This window comes from Athene cunicularia (genome assembly GCF_003259725.1).
Source record: "Athene cunicularia isolate RWA chromosome Z unlocalized genomic scaffold, athCun1 chrZ_part1, whole genome shotgun sequence".
Lineage (NCBI taxonomy): Eukaryota > Metazoa > Chordata > Aves > Strigiformes > Strigidae > Athene > Athene cunicularia.
Window position 1 is genome coordinate 35,620,039 of NW_020799142.1, and position 23,746 is coordinate 35,643,784.

At 41.7% G+C, this 23,746-nt stretch overlaps 3 protein-coding genes across 5 annotated transcripts in view; 2 read left to right on the plus strand and 1 right to left on the minus strand.

The window, feature by feature from the left end:
* Positions 1 to 1,897: 1,897 nt before the first annotated feature.
* STARD6 (StAR related lipid transfer domain containing 6) lies at positions 1,898 to 9,251 on the plus strand. The gene is made up of 6 exons (XM_026865495.1): positions 1,898 to 1,987; positions 2,133 to 2,182; positions 5,118 to 5,244; positions 6,392 to 6,509; positions 7,555 to 7,648; positions 7,933 to 9,251. The coding sequence occupies exons 1-6, from the start codon at positions 1,898 to 1,900 to the stop codon at positions 8,084 to 8,086; spliced, it is 633 nt and encodes a 210-aa protein (XP_026721296.1). The 3' UTR covers positions 8,087 to 9,251.
* On the minus strand, positions 3,332 to 18,619 carry POLI (DNA polymerase iota). Of its 3 annotated transcripts, XM_026865488.1 has the most exons (11): positions 18,439 to 18,619; positions 17,796 to 17,921; positions 16,984 to 17,148; positions 16,116 to 16,268; positions 14,981 to 15,217; positions 14,162 to 14,340; positions 13,791 to 13,882; positions 12,142 to 12,272; positions 10,777 to 10,979; positions 9,282 to 9,955; positions 3,332 to 4,810 (listed from the first exon to the last, which is right to left on the minus strand). In XM_026865488.1, exons 2-11 carry the CDS (start codon positions 17,830 to 17,832, stop codon positions 4,765 to 4,767), a joined length of 1,917 nt encoding a protein of 638 aa, XP_026721289.1. In that variant the 5' UTR covers positions 17,833 to 17,921; positions 18,439 to 18,619; the 3' UTR covers positions 3,332 to 4,764. The 3 variants fall into 3 exon arrangements, with proteins under 3 accessions (XP_026721289.1, XP_026721291.1, XP_026721290.1); XM_026865490.1 differs by lacking the exon at positions 18,439 to 18,619 and having other exon boundaries at positions 17,796 to 17,962; XM_026865489.1 differs by lacking the exon at positions 18,439 to 18,619 and having other exon boundaries at positions 3,332 to 4,764; positions 17,796 to 17,944.
* Positions 13,609 to 23,746, plus strand: part of LOC113489609 (methyl-CpG-binding domain protein 2) — a 41,378-nt gene continuing 31,240 nt past the window's right edge. The window contains exons 1-2 of the mRNA XM_026865496.1: positions 13,609 to 13,623; positions 21,804 to 21,807. The gene's annotated coding sequence lies outside the window, so the exon portion shown is untranslated. The remainder of the gene's footprint in view (positions 13,624 to 21,803; positions 21,808 to 23,746) is intronic.

Consider the following 23,746-nt stretch of genomic DNA (forward strand, 5'->3'; position numbering starts at 1 on the left):
CAAATCCCTTGCAGTTAGGAGAAGCATCATTGTGTTTTCTGCCATTTGCTACAGGGAGGCAGAATCTTTTACTTATTTTCATACAAATCTTTGTCACGTTAACAAACAGTACTGGTCCCTAGCCTGTCTTTTGTGAAGGAACACTAGCAGTTTCTAGGAGCAAAAGTGTAATAGTTCCCATTTTCAGTTTGATGTGGTATATTTATTAACCACGTAGCACAAATGCCAGTTTCTTTTTTCATTGGCAGGAGTATTAACAGTTTGCTTTGCTGAAAGAAATCGGCGTGGGATCTGGTTGTGAAAGGCAGTAGGGATCCTTGTTTCAGTCAGGTGAAATATTTTCAGTGGAGTTCAAGGAAGCATTAAGGTGGTTGTTCAAGGCTGAATAGATTTTGTTAGGAATGATGTCACCTCAGCTCAAAAAAGACAATGAGCTCTGTGTGTCGCTTTTTCCAAGCTAGACTAGATCTGGTGATCCGAGTGGCCTGTACCAGGCTTACCTCCTCTTTTTCCAGTTCCAACAATCCGTTGTAAAAACTAGAAATAGAGTTTTTTTTCACAAGTGTGCCCTTTCTTTTAGTCTAGCAACCGTGTCTTTCAGAGCCCTGCCTCGGAGTCCTGATTAGCGACTCGCACTGAGTTTAGGAGAGAAGATACTACAGGATGGAGGCGAGAGCTCTGCTTAGGAGGTTGGTAAACATAAGTTCATGGGAGTTACAGAAATCCAGGGCGTATCCAAATATTAATATGCTGGTTGTAACTGGTCCTGCCCCAGCTTACGTTCGCTGTTTTGAGGAGGCATTAGAATGTTTTCCCTCACTGTCAGAGCTGCCGTAGTTAGTGGAGAAGCCAGTTTCTGGTGCAGAGCTGTACGCCCACGCTGCGCACGCTCCACCAAGGCAGAGTGAAGAAACAGAGCCGGGATTTCACAGAGCCTCCGCGTCTGGGTTTGAACTCGGCCGTCTTTGCTCTTTCTGACTTAACACTCGTGCGTCGTCGGGGCCTGTAAATCCGATTTCCTTATGTTTGTTTGGAGCGTCGTCTGCTTTGAGCTCCTCCGTAGCCCTCGGCGGGCAGCGAACCGAGCACCTGGCTGAATTCCGCAGGGTGTCACTGAGGCAGCGCTGGAAAAGGCTGTGCCCACCCGTGACGCGGGACAGGCCCCCTAAAGCTTTAGCAGTGAGGTTAACTCTGTGTGGGAGACTAGTCCAGGGATGTTCAGCGCTGGCTTGAGGACCGCAGTTTGTTTTATGAAGAAGAGCTGCATGTCTTGGGGGGGGGGGGATGAAAAAAGGGCGAGGTGCAGCACCCCAGTAGATGGCAGCGTTGAGGGGGGGGGCTGGGTTAGGCTGCCTTGCTAAGCGTGGCTTCTGCAAGCCTGCCTCTGTACTGCTGGAGCCAAGCCTTTCGCTTGCCAAAGCCTCCCCCACAGCACAGCCTATGTGCGTGAAGGCTCTGAGTGAAGAAAAACCATTCTTCAGTTATCGGAGCCTCAAGTGTTTGAACTATACAAGTTGGCTTACTAGTCTAATGTCTTAAGCAAGGCAGAATCAGACTCTGAGGTGATAAACTGTATCAGGAGGGGAAGATTTAATGTGGAATAATGATGGATTTAATACAGAGTGAACAGTGTGCCTCGCTGCTGTAATTCATTCTCAAGATCCACACCAACAGCAGCTTCTCAGTAGCCCAGACTGGGAAGTCAGTTACAGATTTCTGTTTAAAATAATGACATACCTTTTTCTGAAATCGATTATGATGATTAAAAAGTTTATTTGATGGAAATAATATGTACTGAAGCCTGTGGCAAGAATAAAGGAATCAGCCCTATGGTTTTGCTCTTTAAGAAATGCTTTTATCGTCTACCAGCTAATTGTTTTTAAATCTTTACAGATAAATGGACTATAAGAAAATTGCGGATGAAGTTTCAGAGAAAATTTTATCGTACAGTCAAGATACTTCAGGATGGAGAGTGATAAAAGTTTCAGTAAGAAAATCTTAGTTAATACGGTTTATGAAGTTATTTTTATTAAATATGTTTTGTTGCAAAAAGTATTTAAAACTGTTTTGAGACTGAGTTGATAAGAGTCTATCAACTGCTAAGTTTTTATTTTTCCTTTTTCTGCTTTGAGAAAAATGTTACCGTTTCTTCAAAGCCTTCAAAAGAGTACGCAGGAAATATGTAAGTATTTACATTTGGTTTGTCATTGGCATGAATAACAACATCGTTTTTGAGCAGTGACACCCACGACTGAAATGGAAAAGTTAACCGTGTTCTGTCCTTGATGAAAGTGTTTAGCTTTGTTAGCTGTGGAGAGGATTTGGCACTGTAGTTACGCTGGGTCAGCAGCAGGGCTGGAATACCAGAGATGGATTTCCTAAGAAATTTTCAAATGTGCTGTGAAAATTAAATATCATATAACACTTACTAATATGCAGTCATTGAAGTCGCAGTTTTGGCCTGAACTCCTCCTGGTGGAATATTCTATTTAAGCCATTATCTCTTAGCAGCTGGGCTTCACTTTTCACCCCCTTGTAGTCGTGAAGTGACAGATACTCAAACGTGCAGACGTGCTCTACCTTATCTGCCCTTTGTACCTTTTATTTTTTGGCACCTGAAACTGAATCAGCTGTACCGAGAATGAGAAGGTTGTATAATCTCCAGAGCAGCAACTCCATCTGTCCTCGCTTTTCTGAATTCTGTGCTGTGAAGCAGCTAGGTTGGGCCCAAAGGGTGGAGTTAGGCGAGGCTGGCTAAGCTTGTTCTCACTGAAGGAGTTGGCTCTACTCTTTACAGTCCTCCCCCTCCTCTTCCCTGACCCCTCTCCTGGCTCTGCAATCCTGCTTCTCGTTTATGGTGGCTGTGGCACTCAGCTGATTGTTTACCAAGGTGATTCAGCTCACTAAACTAGCCGGGGGAAATTTCACTGAAGTGTGCAAAAGCAGAGGAAAAGAGGACACTAGCAACAGGGCCTTAGCTTATCTCTTTTTTTTAAAAAAACCCCCACAACCTAATGAGTATTAAATTTCATTAAATGCCAATCTAGGCAAATAGGCAGCAGAGAAAATTTGCATCTGATTCTTTTTTGTTCTCAATATGATGTTTGTGATTAGTGGTGTTTGAAATCCAAAAGTCTTGCTTGGATTTCTAATTATTTCTTGAGCAAGGAAGGTATTAATTACAGAAGACAATGCTTTATCACTACTATTACTGAAGAATTACAGTATTATAATGGAAAATGGTGTAATATGTCATTAGTTTATTAAAAGGATGGTTATCTTCCTAAAAATTTGCATACTTTGTATGTGGCATTAGGATTATATTTCAGATCTTACTTCAGTACAGGTGGATGTGAGGGAGAGGGAGTCTGGCTGCTTAGAATTCACAGGAATGTGCTTGATTTTATTTTTGTGGAGGAAAAAAAGGTTCGTTTTAGTCAGTCGGGCACAAAGCCATTTTCAGTTGTACTCAGATCTGTAGCAAATCCCTTGCAGTTAGGAGAAGCATCATTGTGTTTTCTGCCATTTGCTACAGGGAGGCAGAATCTTTTACTTATTTTCATACAAATCTTTGTCACGTTAACAAACAGTACTGGTCCCTAGCCTGTCTTTTGTGAAGGAACACTAGCAGTTTCTAGGAGCAAAAGTGTAATAGTTCCCATTTTCAGTTTGATGTGGTATATTTATTAACCACGTAGCACAAATGCCAGTTTCTTTTTTCATTGGCAGGAGTATTAACAGTTTGCTTTGCTGAAAGAAATCGGCGTGGGATCTGGTTGTGAAAGGCAGTAGGGATCCTTGTTTCAGTCAGGTGAAATATTTTCAGTGGAGTTCAAGGAAGCATTAAGGTGGTTGTTCAAGGCTGAATAGATTTTGTTAGGAATGATGTCACCTCAGCTCAAAAAAGACAATGAGCTCTGTGTGTCGCTTTTTCCAAGCTAGACTAGATCTGGTGATCCGAGTGGCCTGTACCAGGCTTACCTCCTCTTTTTCCAGTTCCAACAATCCGTTGTAAAAACTAGAAATAGAGTTTTTTTTCACAAGTGTGCCCTTTCTTTTAGTCTAGCAACCGTGTCTTTCAGAGCCTTGCCTCGGAGTCCTGATTAGCGACTCGCACTGAGTTTAGGAGAGAAGATACTACAGGATGGAGGCGAGAGCTCTGCTTAGGAGGTTGGTAAACATAAGTTCATGGGAGTTACAGAAATCCAGGGCGTATCCAAATATTAATATGCTGGTTGTAACTGGTCCTGCCCCAGCTTACGTTCGCTGTTTTGAGGAGGCATTAGAATGTTTTCCCTCACTGTCAGAGCTGCCGTAGTTAGTGGAGAAGCCAGTTTCTGGTGCAGAGCTGTACGCCCACGCTGCGCACGCTCCACCAAGGCAGAGTGAAGAAACAGAGCCGGGATTTCACAGAGCCTCCGCGTCTGGGTTTGAACTCGGCCGTCTTTGCTCTTTCTGACTTAACACTCGTGCGTCGTCGGGGCCTGTAAATCCGATTTCCTTATGTTTGTTTGGAGCGTCGTCTGCTTTGAGCTCCTCCGTTCTCACGCAGCATCCTTCACCTTGGCCTTTCATTGCTGAGGGCTTGCTGTAGGGATTCCCATTTTCTCCAGGAACTCGGTGTGAGCATTCTGGGCCGTCGGGAGCAGTTCCCAGCATCACAGGGATTTCCTGTTTCCTTGTGAGAGGACACTCTTCCCCGCTGTGAACTTTCCCTTGAACTCTTCAGAAGATCAAGAACAAAAGTTGAAGCGTCAGAATGTGCTAGAATAGAAGATTTGCAATCGGTGTCAAAACAGATTGAAAGTATCTATGTAAAAAAAAAAAAAAAAAGCATATATTTAAATCAACAGCCTCCTACCTAACAGCTCGCAAAGAATTCATTTAAAATGTGTGGTGCCGAGAAGGTAACGGTCTCAAAAATCACTTACAGAACAGTAATTTTTATTACTACTTGAATTTTAATCAATCCATCAAGTGCAACCACATTTGTGTGCTTTACCTCATTATAGCCTGACATCCCCAACTGCTAGATGCTTGTTATCATATAACTTACTTTTCCAGTTCATAAATGTGAATTCACTGTCTGTTTTTTTTTTTTTTTTTACACAATCTAGATACCGTGGAGAAGGGATAATTAAGGAAGTCCCTAGTAAAATTATTCCTTTTATGTATCTTCCTGAATATCGAAACAAATGGGACAAAGCATTACAGTCTTACAAGCTGTTAGAAAGGATTGACCAGGTAATACGATAATTTAATACAAAGAATTTATTTTAACTCTTTCTGCATGAATTATGGTGACTAAAAAGACCTCTACTTGGATGAAGAAAGCTCTCAATGCAAAATGCTTTTTTCTGGGTTGGTAAAAACTGAACCTGCTGCTTATGTGAAATGGGTGTGAAATGTGTCCTTCCCCTTAGGAGTTAAATATTTGGGGTAATTTAAAAATCAGGGTAAATTTAAGTATTTATCATGAAATAAACATCCTCAAATCTGGTCTGTGGGAAACAACAGAAGTGCCCATGGAGAGCAGGGTGAGACACAACGCCAACAAACTGGAGGGAGAGTTCCCCTCTCAGTGAGCATAGTTTACACAAATTAAAAAAAAAAAATCACCAGAGTTAAAGACAACAGGCAAATGGAATTGGTGCTGTTCTAGCGCTGTGAAATACTTGTGTGTTCTGAATTCCAGTTGCTTTGGGCTTTGGCCCAGGCACTCTGCAAACCCAGAACTGGGAATTCCTGTGAAAGAATATCAGTCCTGTGTTAGCTGGCTTTGGGCTAACCACCCTGTGCGTGGTGTGGAGAGGACACAGGACATATTCCGTGCGTATCAATGGCTCAAGTGTATGAAAGTATTCCCTAAACTGGGAAGAAAAAAAAAAAAATCCTCCCATTTTTGTCTTCTCTGAAGGTCTCTCTCACTTCGCTCTGCCTGGATCTGGTTGAGTCGGGCAGATATGAGGATGCAGTGGCACATCTCTGCTTTTTTTTGGAACTGATATAGCGTAACAGATTAGACATCTTTGTCCTGGAGCACAGTGTGTCATCTGGAGTGTGGATCTGAACGCCAAGAGGCATTCAGCTCCCCCAAACGTGGACACGAAATGGGCACAGTTTGACATTTTCAACGTGGAAATCACTTCTGTGGCAACTGTAGGCCCCAAGGAATGGCAGTGAATTCCTTTCCTGTGTTACAGAGATCCCTTTTGGTGCTCTCAGGTTACTTCAGCACTAACTAATGATGAGAACTGTTGCCTTACACTAACAAGCAGACATCCATTTTTACCACATACTCATTACTCAACACGTAACGCTGCTTTGCCAATTAAATACAACTGAACTTCTTACGTACTAATCCAAAAAAAAAAATCACCTTTACTCGCAGGACACTGGTATATACCACAGTGTAACCCACAGTTATGGTATGGGACTGATTTCATCAAGAGATTTTGTTGACCTGCTGTACGTTAAACCGTACCCCGGTGGGATCCTTACGACTAACTGTAAGTTGTGTGTCACTACAGCATGGTTTTGTGTTTTGGCTGCATGCTGGAAAGCTTGAGGTGGGTGGCTGCAGAGTAAGTTCTGCAGCCTAAATCACAGCATGGATCCCTGTGTGCTCTTAATGGTAACAGACCCCTCCTGTTTATCCCCCAAACAAAGGGAGGTTTTAATCCTGAAAGTATCAGAATTGATCTTGAAAGAAAAGACTGTATTTGTTTATTCTCCTATTATGCCTCTTTGAAAAATTAAAAAAAAAGTTGTAGGATGAGGAAACTGGGATTTATTTCATGGTAAGAGATTCAGTGTTTATATAAAACCACTTTTCTGCATTTAGATGGCTTCCTGACCAGACGCTACTTGCCTAATATTCTCAGAACAAACCCCTAATTTGCCCCATATTTGATTCTCTTGGAGTTTGGCTCTGTAAACACATAAAATTTAAAATGAGTAATATTACAACTATATGGCCAACCAGGAAAATAACCCCACTGCTACTTCATTTCTGTGCTCACCTTCTTCCTTAAGTACACGGCAGAAAACAACATTTTCTTCGTTTTGGAGCTTGACCTATTGGTATTTTTCAAGCTGTATTCTTTACTTTATTACGTAATAAAGTAATGGGTGACTAAACAAAAGAACCCCTCCTAACTACTACTGTGCATGCCTGCAGCAGTTTCCTCATCTTCCCTGCAATTGCCTTTACTAATTAACAGCATCTGCTGACAAACTGACTTCTTTGTCCAGAGCTGAGCCACACCTCAGCACCTGGGGTACGTGTAAGCATGTCTCAAGGTTAGTACATTTGGGTGTGCCCGCCTAAACAGAGACATTTTCACCCGTATTGAACGAATTGCACAAATGTTTTATGGCCTTTAGCCGTTTTGCGTTCGGAATGGAATCGCTAAACGCAATCGGTGACCGTGTTGTGGGGTTTTGGACTATCCTGGAGCAGTTGGGAGTCGGGTTAGAAAGGGTTGGTTTTGAGTTGTCTGATGTGTAGAAAGGTGATTAATAATTTGATGGTGCTTGTTTTGTGATTTACAGCTGTCAGTGTGGAATATTCCAGTTGCCCTCCAACTCCCTCTTGTGTCCGAGGCTACAACAATCCCTGTGGATACGTCTGTTCCCCTCTGCCTGAGTAAGTATTTGCATCCTCAGTTGTCTTCTCTAGCCAAAGCTTAAAATCTACCAAACCATGCAGCTTTAAAAAAACCCACGTTCCTTCGTTTTATTCCACAGAAACTTTTGTGCGGATCGGTTTTGTGACTCAGACTGTTTTGAAACAAACAAAACTTGATACATCCTCCACTTTTCCGCATTAGGAATTTCACCAGCAACGGGCTATAAATTGTAAATGTTTGTACATCCCCGATGAGAAGAGTAACAAGTGTTAACTGAAGGATTTTGCTCCTTTCATCCCAGGAACCCAGAGCACTCGAAGCTAGTCGTATTTATTCAGCCACAACTAGGAGGAATGCTTCCGGGCTCTGTAGTGGAGACAGCTTTACCTACTACTCTCATAAACTTAATCACAGAAACGAGAGCTGGACTGAAAGACTTGAAAACCCATAATTAAACGTAAGTGGAAAATAACAACCTCTTAAGTCACACGTATCTCTTACATGGATTCATTTTTAAAAGCAGTAGACGATGACGTTTATTTTAATTGTGGTTTAGGTGGAAATATATAAAACTTCACTGTTGAAACGGTGAATGCTGCTTTTTTTCTGTTCTTGGGAATGATGCAAGAGTTTACACTGAAGGGCCTTCAAAGTACAGGATGTCGCTTTCACTGTAATCAGGTCATGGGTTTTGTACTATTTTTGCACTTTATCTGCAGAGAATATATATACACACACACAGACATAAGAATGTGGTGATGGAGATGAGAGCAGTGTTAAAACACGGCAGCAGTCACATTTTGCCACGGCTTTTCAACACACTTGGATAAATCCTTACCTCAATTATGTACTCTTGACTCTTGTGTACTAGAGACTTTAAACATGTTTATTAAGTGTGCAAGTGTAATTAGCACCCATTTCACTGCTTTGGAATTAAATATTTGCAGAAGAGCCTGATGAATCTGTATATAGCATCTCATTAAAAGCTGCTCTTTGTACACAGAGTGGTTTGTCGTTTTCTGAATCCTGAGCACCAAACCTAAACATTTTTTTTTTTTTTTTTAATACGCTGACTAATTTCCAGGAACAAGCTGGTGATATGATTCATTTGGAAGTAATGTTTCCCGTTACCCCTTAGTATTTCTACTACCTCTAGTTAAGGAGTTAACTGCAGGAAATAGCGATAGCTGTGTGACTAGGAATTTCCATTACAAACCACGCAAATAGTAGTGCAAATTAAAGAAGAGCCTGGAAACTGCTTTCACCTTCTTTGCTCGAGCCCCTCTCAAGTTGTTAGAAACAATTAACTGCATCTAGAGTATAACTCAAGGAAAATTAAAGTAAAAATTTCTTCCCCCCAGTCAACATGTTAAGGTATTAATAGTGAATACTAAAATAAGTTTGCATACTATTATATTTTTAGGACAACTAAAGATTCATCAGATAAATGTCAATTTATAAGAAATAAAAAGAAGAGGGACTAATTACTAGTTAAACAGTCATCAGCAGGTTTTATGTCAAAAGTTATCAAAATACATGTTTAATATTCACACCTTTACAATTTTTAATAAACTTTTCAGAACTAAAGTGCCTTCGAGCGCAGATTCTTAGTGTTGCTCCCAAAAACCCTTTCACTGGGGTTTAAAATACCTTAGCAAACTGTTAGACTGTGCTAAACACGGTTCTGGATTCCTTCTTCCTTTCTTTGTTTTAGGCTTTTCAGGGGGTTTATCTGTGGAAGTTTTGGACGCAGGTTCCTGGCTCTTCCATTCAGCTAGTAGCTCTTTTTGCACATCTGCAGGTAGTTCATAAAAAGTCTTTGTGTCAACATGAGGAGGAAATACAATTCCTGTTTGCCTGCTGGAAGTTTTCTCCTCGGAAGCTGTTTCAAAGACCTCCTTATCTTTACCCAGGACAGGCACCCGCAGAGCACTCTGGCCAGCTCCAGCTTCCAGGTCTCTCCCCATGAAGTTCAGAGCATCAGCAGGTTGTTCCACGCTGCTGCTTGTCCCCGGGTTTCCGTGACCCTCGGGAGAACCCCCGGGTACCCCTTCCCTAAAACATGCTGACAGCCCACCTGGGATGTCCTCAGGAGGGATCTCTGCTGGGTTTTCAGAAATCATTTCTTTTTGAATATCTTCTGGAAGTTCCCTGAAGACTTCCTGATCGATGTCACCAGGAGACAAATGAAAGGGGAAGTCAGGAATTCCTGGGTTTTTTACATTGCTTTGCTTTTCCTCGGAAAGTTTCCTAGTTTTTGTAGTGCTGGTGCAGTTCTGGTCCCAAGAAGCACTTCCCTCACCTTGTGAGACATTTTCCACTTCCTGGGGCAAAAAAATGGATGTAAAAAGCTTAAGTATGTTCTGTGTGATCCACTAGTGACCCAGCATTATTTTACTAACAGCAAGTTCTTCAAATTATTCCTTAACAGACAGGGATTATTTTTTTTTTCCCCTTATGATCTGTAGTGCTTTTTTCAATCTTATTTTCAAACATAAAGTACATACACATAGGAATCATTTGGTATTTTCAATTAGCAAAATACCTTTAAGTTACATTTTATTAATACATTTTAAAACTCTGCAGGGAATTAGGAAGGAATTATGAATTTCGGAGCTCATTCAATGAGAGGCTAGTGGTCAATACCGAATTAAAACTTTGATTAATTTCTAGTCTGAGCAGGGAGACTTGAGAAGGCGCAGGAAGGTAAATAGTCACTGTGAAAAGATCTTAATAAAAGCAACAAGGTAAATGATAAGCAGCTTTAAGGAGATTTTAGTCTAAGGTAAAAGATGCTGCAGTATGACAGTATCTAAGTGCCCTGTTGTTCACACATGTTGAATAATGGGCAGATTTTACTGGAATGAACAGCCAAAATTCAGCAATTATTTCTTAGAAGACACAAGTTTGGATTTCTTCCTCAGTGAATTCTCTTTTCTTCCAGTAAGGGGCTGGATAACCTAGCTGGTTGGCTCACTCAAAAGAGTATTAAACCTCTTTTATGCAGTCTGGCTAAGAAAACAAACAAGTAACACCTGCTTAGAAGACTCCAAATAAACCTTAATTTAAGGTTTAAATCTATAAAATAAAGACAGACATAGAACTTCCTTCCCTGCAGAATAGTTTTCAGTATCTTTCAGCTTACCCGGACACGTTTACCAGAGCCTGACGGTGGTGACATCTGCTTTAAATAGAAACCAATTGATCCTTTCTTGCTGCTAGGAAGATCTTTGAGGTTGGAGAAGCAGACGCTCAAAAGGGTAAGATGAAATGGCACATCTACATCTATCATCTTCCGAAAGAGTTTCATTAATATATCAACCAACGGGGATATAATGTTGCTGCTTTCTAAAACAAAAATGGTTGGAAAAAAAAAAGAAGCAACGTGTGTAATCAAGATTGATTTAAATAGCAAAGTACAGAGAGAAACTTGTAACTTCACATTTTAAACTTTTAACGTTTTGCAAAAGAAGAGACCAATCCCAATCCAAGCTGAAAATGCAGCGCTATTTTTAGCAGTATATTTATAACTCTGTACACTAAGGAAACCTTTATTCATCTCGGAACATGAATCCCTGAAGTATTAACTCTGAACACTGCCAAAAGGCTTCCAAAATAATCTGTCAATAGAGTCATTAAGATGTTCACTCTGCCCTGCCAGGTACACCCTGAACTGAATAACGCTTTTTTTTTTTTTTCCCCCCTCCTCCAGAAAAATGCTTAATTTTACCCCTGTGAAGGTTACTTTGGTCAGAAAAGAATTACAGAACAACAAGCCAACCTGAGTAGATTTGAAAAATGATCTAATTCTACCAAAAAGGGCCTTTGCAGAGCCATGTAGGTGTTTAACGTCACCCCAGTAGGGGTGATAACAACGGGGGGTTCTTGGGGTTTGTGACTAGAGGAGCTGGCAGAGACTGTTTGTCTCCTCCAATGTAGAAGTTGCAATTTTGAAGTGAAAACTCCAGAGACTTTCAAGAGCTTTTCTGTGAGGAGTAATTCAGGGAAGAGGGCTTCTGTGTGCTGACACAGCAGTGATTCAGATTTATTTCCTCACCCCAATCTGAATGAAGTGTCAAATGAATTGCGATGGCTGGTTGGAAAGCTCAGGTCTGAGAAGGACAAGAGCCTTTATGTTATTCATTTTCAGAGATAAATCAAAAAGACACTTTATTACATAATAAAACGGAGAACATAATTCAAATCCCTAACAGAGAAAAGCAGATTATTAATATGAGAAGCAGCCCCCTGTCTCCCCATTCTCACCCCACCAAATTTACTGCCTGGAATCCAGCCAGACTGGGTTAAAACATGGTGGAATTGTGGAAGTTATTCCTACAGGGAAGGTCTGTCGGGTTTTAGCATATGTCATCAGAATATATTAATAAGTAGTGGAAAAATTGTCAAATATTAAGGGTAAGGGATAATACCATGATGTTAAGTAGCAGAATTTGATAGAGAAGTGAAGCGGTAGCAGCACAAAGTGGGTACTTTCAAATATATTGTTTACCTTTTCCAAACTTCTGGCTGAGATGAGGGGGAAGAGCACACTGACGGCTCTCCCGACTAAACCACTTGTCGGTTGAGAACTGCCGGATGGTCAGTCGGATCGTGTGGGGCTGTCTGCCATCCCTGTGGATCCTGCAAAAGGAATCGGAATTTCAAAGAATATTTTTCCGAGGGTCTATAGCAACTGTCTCAGCGTCTAAGAATTACAAATCTCCCAATTTCTGGCTTTATTTCACTGATTATACCTTGTGGGTTCTGGTTGATTTCCTTAATTACCCATCAGAAGTTCCACACAATGTGAATAGTCTTCAACTGAAGTGCAAATTAAGTGGGTCAGTCTGCAATATTTTCAATTTAATACATTAAAAATAGTCTATTCTTTGTAGTTACACCCTGTATAATCCTCAGCTTTTAGCTTTTTCTGCTTGAGGAGGAAACATCCCCAGTTCAGCAGCAAAAGGTGAGCTGGTTGTAATTGTTTCAAAGCATGTAATCATTTCTTTCCCCTTCCAGAAGGCACGGAGGTGGTGGTATTTTCAGTATTAAAAAAAGATTTCTCTCTTCTACATGTTGTAAATGAGACACTACAAACAGCCTGGCTGCAAATGTTATAATTACTGAGCAATGTCTGAGGTGCAGGTAAAACCCTGCTTGCCCACGGTGTTTGTGGAATGAAAATGGATGTATCTGTTGTGAGACCTGCAGGGATGTGGGCACAGGAAAGCTTTAAGACTTGGGGATGCATATAGAGAGTATCAAAATACTGAGAGAAAAATCAAAATAAAAAACTTTTAAGACTGGGAGATGATTTTAAGGCTTGGAGAGGCATGTAGAGTATCAAAATATTGAGAGAAAAATCGAAATAAAAACCTTTAAGACTTGGAGAGAATTTTAAGGCTTGGAGAGGCATGTAGAGTATCAAAATATTGAAAGAAAAATCAAAATAAAACCTTTAAGACTGTAGATGATTTGAAGGTGTGAAGAAGCATGTAGAGAGTATCAAAACACTGAGAGAAAAATAAAAATCAAGAACTAACGGGGGACACAAAGGCTGTTCAGGACTGACAGAGGGGTTCAAAAATCAGAAGTTGAAGTTTGGCAGGAGAGGAAATGCAGTTCAGTGCTGCTAGAATAAAATAATAAAAAGGAGTAATGAGAGTCCTGGCAGTCGAGACATGAGTGACTGCATCCTCCTGCTATGCTGGTGCTTTTGTCAAGTGTCTTGGGCTTGGCTACTGCCTGGATTCCTGGGGCAAGGGAAGGACAAAACGAAAATGTTCTTTGCCTGACAGAAAAATAAGTGGTGGAGCAGCATAAATGGGGATCACCAGCCTGAAAGTACAGAAAGTTGCTTATGGAAATAGAAAAAAAAACAGAGGGTCCTTCCCAGGGATTGGTGAAGATGCTCTAAAACCGAAGCATCAGGAAATGATGCAAAGGTCCTGATGGGAAAAGCTGCGCAGGACAGGGAGGGCTGGCAAGAGTTGAGAAAAACCACCCAAAAGGGGGATGTTGGAGAGGCAGGTGCCCTCCCTGTAACTGTATTTTGTGGAGAGAGGGAACGTGGAGTGTGAGACAAACCTACGATGTGCTCCAAGTGCCTCCAGGTCAGCATTTCAGTCATCAAACAGAGCTACTGAAGACAGTCACCTGGCTACTAGGTTAGGAAGCAGTTCTTCAATTTTCTCTTTAACTTCCACTTCTGACGAGCATTTTTTAAAGGAATCTTCATCGCTAAACGACTAAAAAAAAAAAAAACCCCACATAAGTCCTTTCAGTTTTATATTTACTTCAAAATTCCAAAGAGGAAAGAAAAGCATCACAGTTAAGTGTAGAATTAACACCAAGATATCCTCGGTGCTCAGAGCTCAACTAAACTTCAGGAGAATTGCACATTAATTGGAGTTGTACTACAAAATACATACAAAAACGTAGCATTATGGCCAGTCCAGCAAAGCTGTATCAAACTAAAAGCATTTTTTTTTTCCTCTTTCTAAAGTAATTCAGAACAATACTTGTACCTGAGGAGGGCCCGATGGAGTCACAGGGGAGTCGTCTTCTCCGTAGCTGAGTTTTTGGATACGTTGAGCAGCAGAAACACCCAGTTCCTTCTCCAACACTGCAGGTGGAAACGCTTGGAGATCACACACATTCCTAACACCCAGCATTTCAAGACGTTGGGTAGTTTTGTAGCCAATGCCTAAAAAAAAAAAAAAAGATGTGTTAAAAATACCTGGAAAAGTGAAAATTATTTATACCTGTACATAGAAGTCCCCACCTGCGTGGTACTGACAGTTATTTACACTACTACAGTGCAGGCTTTTCAGCACCATTTTTGCTGAGTTTCCATTCAAATTTTACAATCCCATTAGAAAATTGGGAGCCAGCAATGGTCGGCCGGTGTCTGTAGCCTCCACCGATGCGTCCTGGCCAAGGGCACAGTGTCGGTGTGGAATAATTAGGCAAAATACTTCCTCAGAGTATTCTGTCAGGTTCCATTTTTAATAACTGGCAGAAGGTTTCCAATCAGCAAGTTTTGAAAAGTTTGTGTTTAAAACCACGATGTATGGGCTTCAATAAAAAGAAGCTGCCACTTCGGTATTTTTGAAAGTATCTTGGAAAGTGCTGCAAGACTTTGAGGTCAAGACCAAAAAAGTAAGAAAACCAACGTGCTTTCATTCCTGCTAAGCAAAACTTAAAATATGAAAAAAGAGAAAGCAGCCTAAACGCACCCTGCTGCCTGCTTGCGAAAATGAGATTTTAAAATTTTTTTCAGTTCTTCTTTCAGTCTTTTTAATTAATCCTAAGAGTTGTCAGGATGCTCCCAGCACCATACTCACCAGGCACTTTCTGGATGTGATCGAGGCTGCGTATTAGATCTTGACAGCTTTCAGGCAGTAGAAGTGTTTGCTGATTTGGTTTAAAGGTCCCAGATACCAGTTTAGACAAGAATTTGTTGGAGGCCACTCCTGCACAGCCGGTGAGGCCCAGTCTCGTGTAGATGGCTCCCCTGAGCTCTTCTGCAATCTGGGATCCGATAACTAACCTTACGTGCGTTGCGTCGTGCAAGTTGACAGCTGCAAAGGAAAAAGGGAGCGGGGTTTGGTGTGTAAACAGTCCCTAGTTAGCCAATTCTCTAAGATTTTAGATATTTTTTTTACATTGTGTTAAAGCAGTAGGATTACGGTCTCGTGTGTCAAGTGGTATTGCCATGGCTTCTGAGTTTAACCTCATGCTTATCTCCCAAAAACCCTGGTCAAAGGGAGAGTGCTGCTTGTCCCAGCCTAGGGATACACTGTCCAAGAAGCCCGTTTAGGAAGTATTTTAAATGTAAAATACAATATATTAAGAGTTGTCAAAGAAAATTGTTAAATATCAGAGATTCTCGTACCAATGTAACCAAACAAAGCTTTAACTGAAAGGGCTGCCTTGTAGCCAAGCCCTTCTGACATGCAAATGCCAAATGAGGAAAAGGACTATCCAGGCGTTTCCCTCCTCTCCAAAGCCACCACAATAGCTCAAAATCCAGGAAAAAACCCCTGCCCGTTTGCCTTCCTAGTGCAGATCAGTATCGCGGCGTCGCGATTGCATCCACGTTCAGTCTCAGTAAGTCTGTTCCTGCCCCCAGGAGGCAAAAACATCTTCTGTTGGGTTTTATTTGTTAAAAACCTCAATTTAGCCAATTCTATGTCTTAGTACAGTAAAACTACTTTAAAGGAAAAGAAAGGACAGTGACAATCTGTTCTCCTGAGTCACTGTAGATGCTCCTCTGCCACGGAGATTTATTTTTTTGCACAGTCGTAATTGGAACCCTGACGAACATTTGTGATCGGCGGATGCTCAAATACGGAAACCAAGCACAGAGCAGCACGACTTCCCAACTGTTCAGCCCTGAACAACACTCAGAAGCAGAGAGATACTTGAACTTCACAAACGTTGACCGAATTTTTCGGCCTTGAAGAACATTTAACGCACCTTGGTGGTTGTACACGTGGCCGGACACGCCGACTCTGGACCATCCACTCTGCTGCAGCTGGTTTAGTCTTTTCTCTACAATCTCGGTGATATCCACAAAGTTTTCATCAAACCCGAGCCTTTCCACCAGTGGACAAAATTCCCCCAACAACTCTAGGAGGAAAAGATACCCAAGGGTAATACGCACACAGCAAAAACCATCAGGTTTTCATGTCTGCTTTCCCATGGATTTGAGTAGGAAACTTCTCTTCCAGATAAAATAAGATACTTCTCTTAGCAAAGGTGAAGGAGTATTTAATCATCCCACAAACTACCCATCATCTGCTTTTCTTTGCCCCAAATCTCTCTCTTTCCTCGTTTCTCTTTGAAATTACAGTTCTTAACCTCTGCGGTACTTTCTCCTAAGATCTGTTTCCCTGCTGGGTGGGTTTTTACTTTTTAAAGTTACTACTATTGCTCCTGCTAACACTGCTAAATGCTAAAACCAGTAATCAATAGCAACATTGGCAAATCATTTAATTAAGAGATAACCAGAGACATTCGCCCACTCGGAGGCTTCAGTGTTGTGAACTGTTGCTTCACATTTGGAGATCTAGTACTGCAGTCAGTGTTGAAATAAGAAAAATACTTCTTAAAAGAACTACAGGGGCGTAATCCTAACGCAGCACACGGATCCCACGATGCAGTTACGACGCCTGACCCGGACTGCAACCAAGTCAAACAGTTTATTTTCTGAAATACTGTACGATTGTAGGGTTATCACCATGCTATGAGCAGGAAAACCTCTTACGCTGTTGCACGCGTGTGCCCGCGCACAGGGAGTTCAACAGAAAGCGTTTTGTCTTCTGAAAAATTGTTAATTTTGTACCTGTAACCTTGTACGACGTTTCCCTGTATGGAGTCAGATCTTCTCCGTTAACCAGTACCAGCTGAGGACACTTGTCTTTAGCGTCCTTGACAGACATCATTTTCTTAACTCCACGTTTTCTGGCTTCATAGTTACAGGTAACGACGATGTATTTCTGTTGCACACCTGAAAAATAAAGGGGGTTTTTAACATTTAGGTTTCTCGGTGCTTCCCAGGAGAGCACAGTGCTGCCACGCCGACACGGGTGTCTTATTCTACGAGACTATTAAGGACAAATCTCTTGATTTAGATCACTGGATGGTTAAGAACATTTTAAAAGTTTATAGTAATTGTAATATCGCTCTTAATTTTGGGCCTTTCCAGGCAATCTTACCCATGAAAGTGCTCTTTATCCAAGAGTCATTTTAAGATGTACTTTGCTGACCACAGACACTACCCTGTCTCACGTTCATTCTTAACTCGTGCACGGAATAAAACACGTGTGAAACACGACTGCGTCAAAAAGCTGAGGCTCATCTGTGGAGCTCAGGCCTCTCTGTGCCCACGGATGTTATAAACCACCTTCAGTCCCCAGGAACTGCTCAAGCACGTCGGCAAGCGCCTGTACTTGTGCTCAAGAGGATTTATGAGTCTCGTAGTCCCAGCTACGTGGAGTCTAGACTGCACTTTACTCCCTCTGGGTGTGGTTACACCTCCAGTGTGACCGCCTGTATCTCACCACGCAGCCACGGCCCGACTTTACCCCCGTCCTTAAGTTTCTTCTGCCCGGGTACGCATCATCATCCCCAAATTAACAGGGAAATAGCTCGTACCTAAAGGCTTGTCTCTTAATTCGGGATTACGGATCATTTCTACTTGTGCATAAAAACAGTCCAGGTCGATGTGCACAACCACTCTGCCCGCTGCGCTTCCAGCTGATGCAGATTTGCCGTGCTCTGCTGCGAGGGAAATGAACAGATTAAAAATCACCAGCTGCCTCACATGGGATGTCACTTGTTTTTTTTTTTTTTTAAATTAATCCATCCTAATAAACAGATATTACAGCAAGAACATACAATTTACCAGTTTTACACCAATTCTAGCGCTGCGTTAATTCGAGAATTACTTAGGAGCGTAAATCACCCACAGCAACTGGGTTTACGACTAAAACACTCCTGTCTTCAGAGGGTCAGTTCTGTTTTTCACCAAAGTATTTTAGAACATCACTTTACTGATAAAACAGCCTTACACGGCAGAACGCCCAAACTTCTTTTTAATGTATTTCTGTAAAATTATCTTTTAACTCCACAAAGCCTATCAGGTATCCACCTTTCCCGGGGTGGCCAGGGAAGATGGCAAATCACCGTCCAACAAACAGCAAACCCTGCCCTGAAAACAAGCCGGCCAAAGTGAAAAACAAAACGAAAGAAAAAAAAATAAATATAAAGGGGTTTATTTCTCCAAGCTGAAACAAACCCCAGCTAGGTGACGTGTCCCAGCGAAACCCAGCTCGACTTCCGTCTGCTGTTTGGTGACGGGTTTAACATCTCCTGAGGTTCCCAGAGGAGAACTGGAGGAATCTAGCGCGATTGCCAGCAGGATGACAGCAATAATTAAAAAATAAAGAGGCAAAGCAGGGCTGTGGCTGCCGAGGAGGGGCCCTGCCCTCCCCACAGGCCCTCGCCATGTTGTCCTGAGGCGGCCCCCGCGCCCCTCCCGCCATGGCAGCCGTGCCCCCGGCTCCCACTGTGGTGCTCCACGGTTCCTGGCCACAACCGGGCAACTTCCAGCCCAGGGCTGGCTGCGGGGCTGATGGCCGGGGAGCCCGCAGGGCTGGTAAGGATCCCCCGAGCCCGGTTTTCCTTTGGGAGAGGAGTGCTTAGCGCTGCTGCCCGCTGGCCTGTGCCAACCCTCCCGAGCCCAGCTTTTCAGCTCAGCCTAAAGAGAACCCCCTCCTGCCTTTAAACTAAGACTTGCCATCATCCGTACCCAAGGTGTCCTATCAAAACAGAGCATCGGCAGGGGATGCGCGCCCCCTTCCCCAAAATTAAGTAGGTAGTTTACCATTAGTATCAAGAGTTGAAATTTTAGCCAAGTTAAGAGCGTGTGAAATTTGGAGAAGTCTTGCCACTGCTCAATGTTCTCGTTATTACTGCACGGGCTATAGTAAAACCAAGAGAAGCAACAGCAACCTAATTTTGTCTCACCCTCCCGCTTGCTTTCCGAAACTGAAAAGATAGTTCTTTTCTCAGGGCAGAAATGAAATAAATTCGAAAGTCTTGGCTCTTAGGCCACGCTTCTGTAAGTCCAGCCTGCTGCACAGCAGAGGAAGCTGCCTTCTGCAACGGCTAACCTCTTCCCCACAGCACCTCTATTTATAGCGCCCCGCGCATCTGATGAACCACACCTGGGACCTCTCCCTGCCCTGGCCGTTTCCGAACGGGCCTCGCAGGCTCCTTTTGTCCCAGGGAATGGACTCGGTCTTTCCACTGCCCAGCTGGAGGAGCGTGAACTTGCTCCCTCTCAGATCCCGGCTGGTGGAAAAGTCTGTTTTTGTCAGCGCTGAATCCAGCATCATTTGACCCATCACGTGTTGCTGCTAAAGAAAACGCAACGCCTGACAAAAGGACCGCTAGTTGTGGAGGAGGAACAGTCATTTTTCCTGAGGTTTTTTTTTGAGCGGAGCTGGTTGAAAACTTGATTTTAGACGAGTTGTGGGTTTGTCTTACCGCCTTTGTCTTGACTTGCGCTCCCAACCGTGTGCTAATACTGTGGCAGATGATTGGGTGGCATCTGGCATCGCTGTCTGGCTCTCTGCATCTGCCTTGCCTTTCTGTGGTGCTGCCTCGTGAAGCCTGTCTGAGCCATCGCACCTACGGTCTGAAGCCTGTTTGCTGGATGGGTCCTGGTTTTTCTGCAGATTGCTAAACTCAACTTTTCTGCGTAGGATTATTCTTTCCAGAATTAAATGCCAGACTTTTCTCAAGCCAGACAGTCGCTGCTGACTGTGTTGGAATATATTTAATGTAGACGGCCCAAGTAACTTCAGCTGTTTGCTCAGAATGGCCTTGTTTAAAAACACTTGAGCTGAGCCACATGTAGGGGTGTCAGCGTTTTATGTATTACAGATCCTCAATTAAACGATGAAAACACGGGGAAAATGCTGCAAAGTTGTAGCGTTTCCACGTTTTAGTTTTTTCCTTTGCAAAGAATGACATGTAACTTCATTAAGTTCATTAAGGCACCTTAGTTAGCTGACTAAAAACCCGAGGTTTATGTTTTTATGATTTCTGAAGGCTAGAAAAAGCAAAACAAAGGGCTTGGACAAAGCTTCGTTTACAGGAATGGTCTAAATAATAATAGTAATTAACGAACAACTCTTGCAAGATTAATACATGTTGAAATCTACCTTATTTGCATTTTGAAACTTGCTCCTTTTGGGGCTGCTTTATGATATTTTAACGTGTCCCGCTTTAGGAAGATGTGAACCAGTTGCTCGGGTAAAGTAAACCACTTCCAGTAGTTTCTGGTAGGGTGTCTTTGCCCCTCTTCACATACATCCGCGATTATCATAAAAAAACCCATTAAAAGGGGTGTGGTGGAAATACTTTACAAACACTGGACTAGATCAAAATGCAGCTTTTGAGGTTCTGCGTGATGATCCGAGCCTTTACCCTTCAGATTTTGCCTCTGCCGTGGCCTAAAACCCCGTCGAGAAACTCTTTTATTTTTTTTTTTTTTTTTTTTTGTCGAAGATGCAAGATTGTAATCTGCTCATCGCTGCCTCTAAAAATTCTGTCTTTTTCATGTGGGAAAGTGGTAGGAATAAATGTTTCAAATTTTAGGATGCCTTCCAGCATGGTTAGCAGTGATGCAGATCTTCTGCCAAACAACCGCAAAATTGAAACTAAAAACTTACCATGCGACTCATCGCTTAGGGTTTGCTGATTTCACTACAGATTACAGGTTTGGAAAAATAAGTAGTCGTTTATGTCTAGAGAAATAACTTCTGTTCAGTAACAGGACTACTTCTGCACAACCAAAGTGAAACAAATTAAAAAAAAAAAATAGTTTTTATGGCTGCAGGCAGGACTGGCATAGGAAATTTATCCTTTTTTTTTTTTTTTTCCCCTCCTTTTCATTCTGTTATAGCTATGAGGCAGATTTCAGCACTGCTATATTTAAAACAAATGAAAATCTGTTTTGATCCAGTAAGTAGAGCAGGCCAACTGCATTCAAAAGAGGGGAAAAAAAAAAAAAAAAAAAAGAGTGTTAATAAATGCCGCATTGTTAAAATACGTCGCTGAGTACTAAGTGGGTTTGGGTTTGTGTGCCTTAGTATTCCCCAAAAGCCTTCACAGGCAGGATTTGGCATGACCTCTTGGAGAGTAATGCCACACTTTTTTTGGGGCAACTGTAGGACAAAGGACGTTGCGTTTGAAGTTTGTACATCTTCGGAACAATTCGCTTAAACTTCCAAGTTGCTTCATTTTATACGAGCAGTCCGAAGAAAGAGATTTCCCATGCGTGTTTTGGTTTGAGGATCCTGGGCTTGCACAGGTGACACCGGAGGCCTAATCCTTGTTAATAGTGGTGGAGAAAAATCTTAATTCTTCAGGAGCTGAGTCTGAGGGAGGAGAGAATGGCTATATTGACTAATAGATAAAGCCTAGAATAAAGTCCAGAAGAAGATTACGAGGCGAAATGATGTTTGTTTGAATCAGTTAGAGATACGTAACAACCTCCCGGAATATACATCATCTTTGCTAGTTTAAAGAAGGTCGAAATTCTCTTAGTGACCGTCTTGTCCATGTTATAAAGCGAGCGCTGAACTTTCTCAGGCGAGCTGAAAGGCAGTTTTTGTGGCTCCTCGAGAATAAGAAGTCCTCTTCGGGAACAGCTTGTCTCTCTTTGGAGCAAAATCCTTTCTAAAGGCATCCCGGTATCTGCAGAGTGATAATCTGAGGGTATTCTTTCCTTTTGTCTACAGACAGGATATTACGTTTAAGCCTATACATCTGATTTTTCTTTTAAATCAAGCTGCCGTGCTCGTATGAACCATATTTCCAATTTGTCATAACTGTTGTTATCTTAACTGTAATCAAAGTTCTCTGAGGAGCTGTACCTACCCCAAGGACGGTTTTTAAGTGACTCTCCTATTTGTGCAAGGCTTAATACTGTAGTAAATTGCCATATTTTATTTGAAAATATATATTTTTTTTTTTCAGTGTACTATGAGGTAGGGGGTGCTGCTGTCCTGCCAAAAGGCTCAGCCAAGCTTCCAAAATCCTGCAGAAGTCTGAGCGAAGTGGGAAGTTTGAACATGGGGATCTCAGCTTCTGTTTTCTTTACCCCTTCTCTTCGGTGGTAAAATCCCTTTAGTGTGTATAACCTCCCGGAGCGTTTACCTGTGGAAAAAAAAATGTTTCTTAAACTCTGACGTGAAATTACTTCTTTCGCAGCAGCAGCAGCAAATGAATAAGTTGGCTTGATGCATTCGTTCTTCGTGGGAAAAAAAAAACAAACCCAAAGCAAGAACTACTCTACTCTTTTCCTAGTCAAGATTAAAAAAGCCGAGTACTTAACTCCGCTTGCAGTGGATTCTAATAGACTGTTAAGTTTAACTACAAAAGCTTTTCCAGTATAGGTGTACCCATGGGGCAAACAGACATCCCTTTGAAGTTTGTTTTGTGGTTTGACAGTAAGATAAACACCGGAGAGTTTCCAGTGACAGTAGGACTGGTTTAATTTTTTTTTTCTTTTCTTTTTTTTTTTTTTTTTTGTGGGGTGTCTTTTCCCCCAGTTTCATTGCTCAAGATGCTATCCCTATATGGTACTACTTCTATATAACAAGCATGGGAAACATACTACAATTAATTTTTTAACTCATTTTTCCTGAATATTTCACATAAAGATTGGTCAGCAGAGAGTAGAAAAGCAGATAATTATTTGAGCCATAGTTACAAAGTACTGTGAAAACGGATAACAAACCTTTTAAAACAGAAATACAGAAAACACTAAAAATCACACTCAAAAAACTTCAAGAAAAAACTCCAATATAATACCTTAATGAAGACCCTTTCATGTGATGTGACTCTCTTACATGAGTTCTTTTTGATTCAAAAAGGCTTTCTTTTCTTTTAAATATAACACTTAAATTAATGTGTAAAGCATAGTGATGATTTAGAGCTGTTTAGAGTGGGGGTGAACTTTTCCATTTGGTTATTTGAAACCAATTTCCTTCACAGACATTGAGTGATGATGGGTCGCTAAGGGAATGATTGGACACAATGACTTTGTGAACAAGAACAGAGTTTTAATGTTATAATTACAATAATTATTTCTCAGAACAAGGCAGATTCAAAGTATTGACCACTGCATTAAAAAAGTCCATATGTGGCTAAGAGATGGTAATGGTGAGATAGCAGTGAAATACAGCTTCATTTCTGTTGTATTATTGAATTGCTTGTCTTGATTCCATTTGCAACCTTTTTCAGTCTCTCAGTATTAGAACAATACTTGAAGGCTATAGAAAAGTATTAATTGCCAAAAGACTTAGTGTTGTCTGGCATCAAGCCACTTTAGTAATCCTCTTTTTTTTTTCTTTCTCTTAATCCTGTGCAAAAGAATGGACTGTATTCACCAAAATTATCAGTGAAAACTGCACTATTAAGTCTGACTTGTTGGACTGTGTTTCAGCTGTGGAGTGCTCATGATACTGTGTGCTAACAACAGGTTGACATTTCCAGCAGAACAAGTTGTTCCAAAGAGTTTATGCCATGGC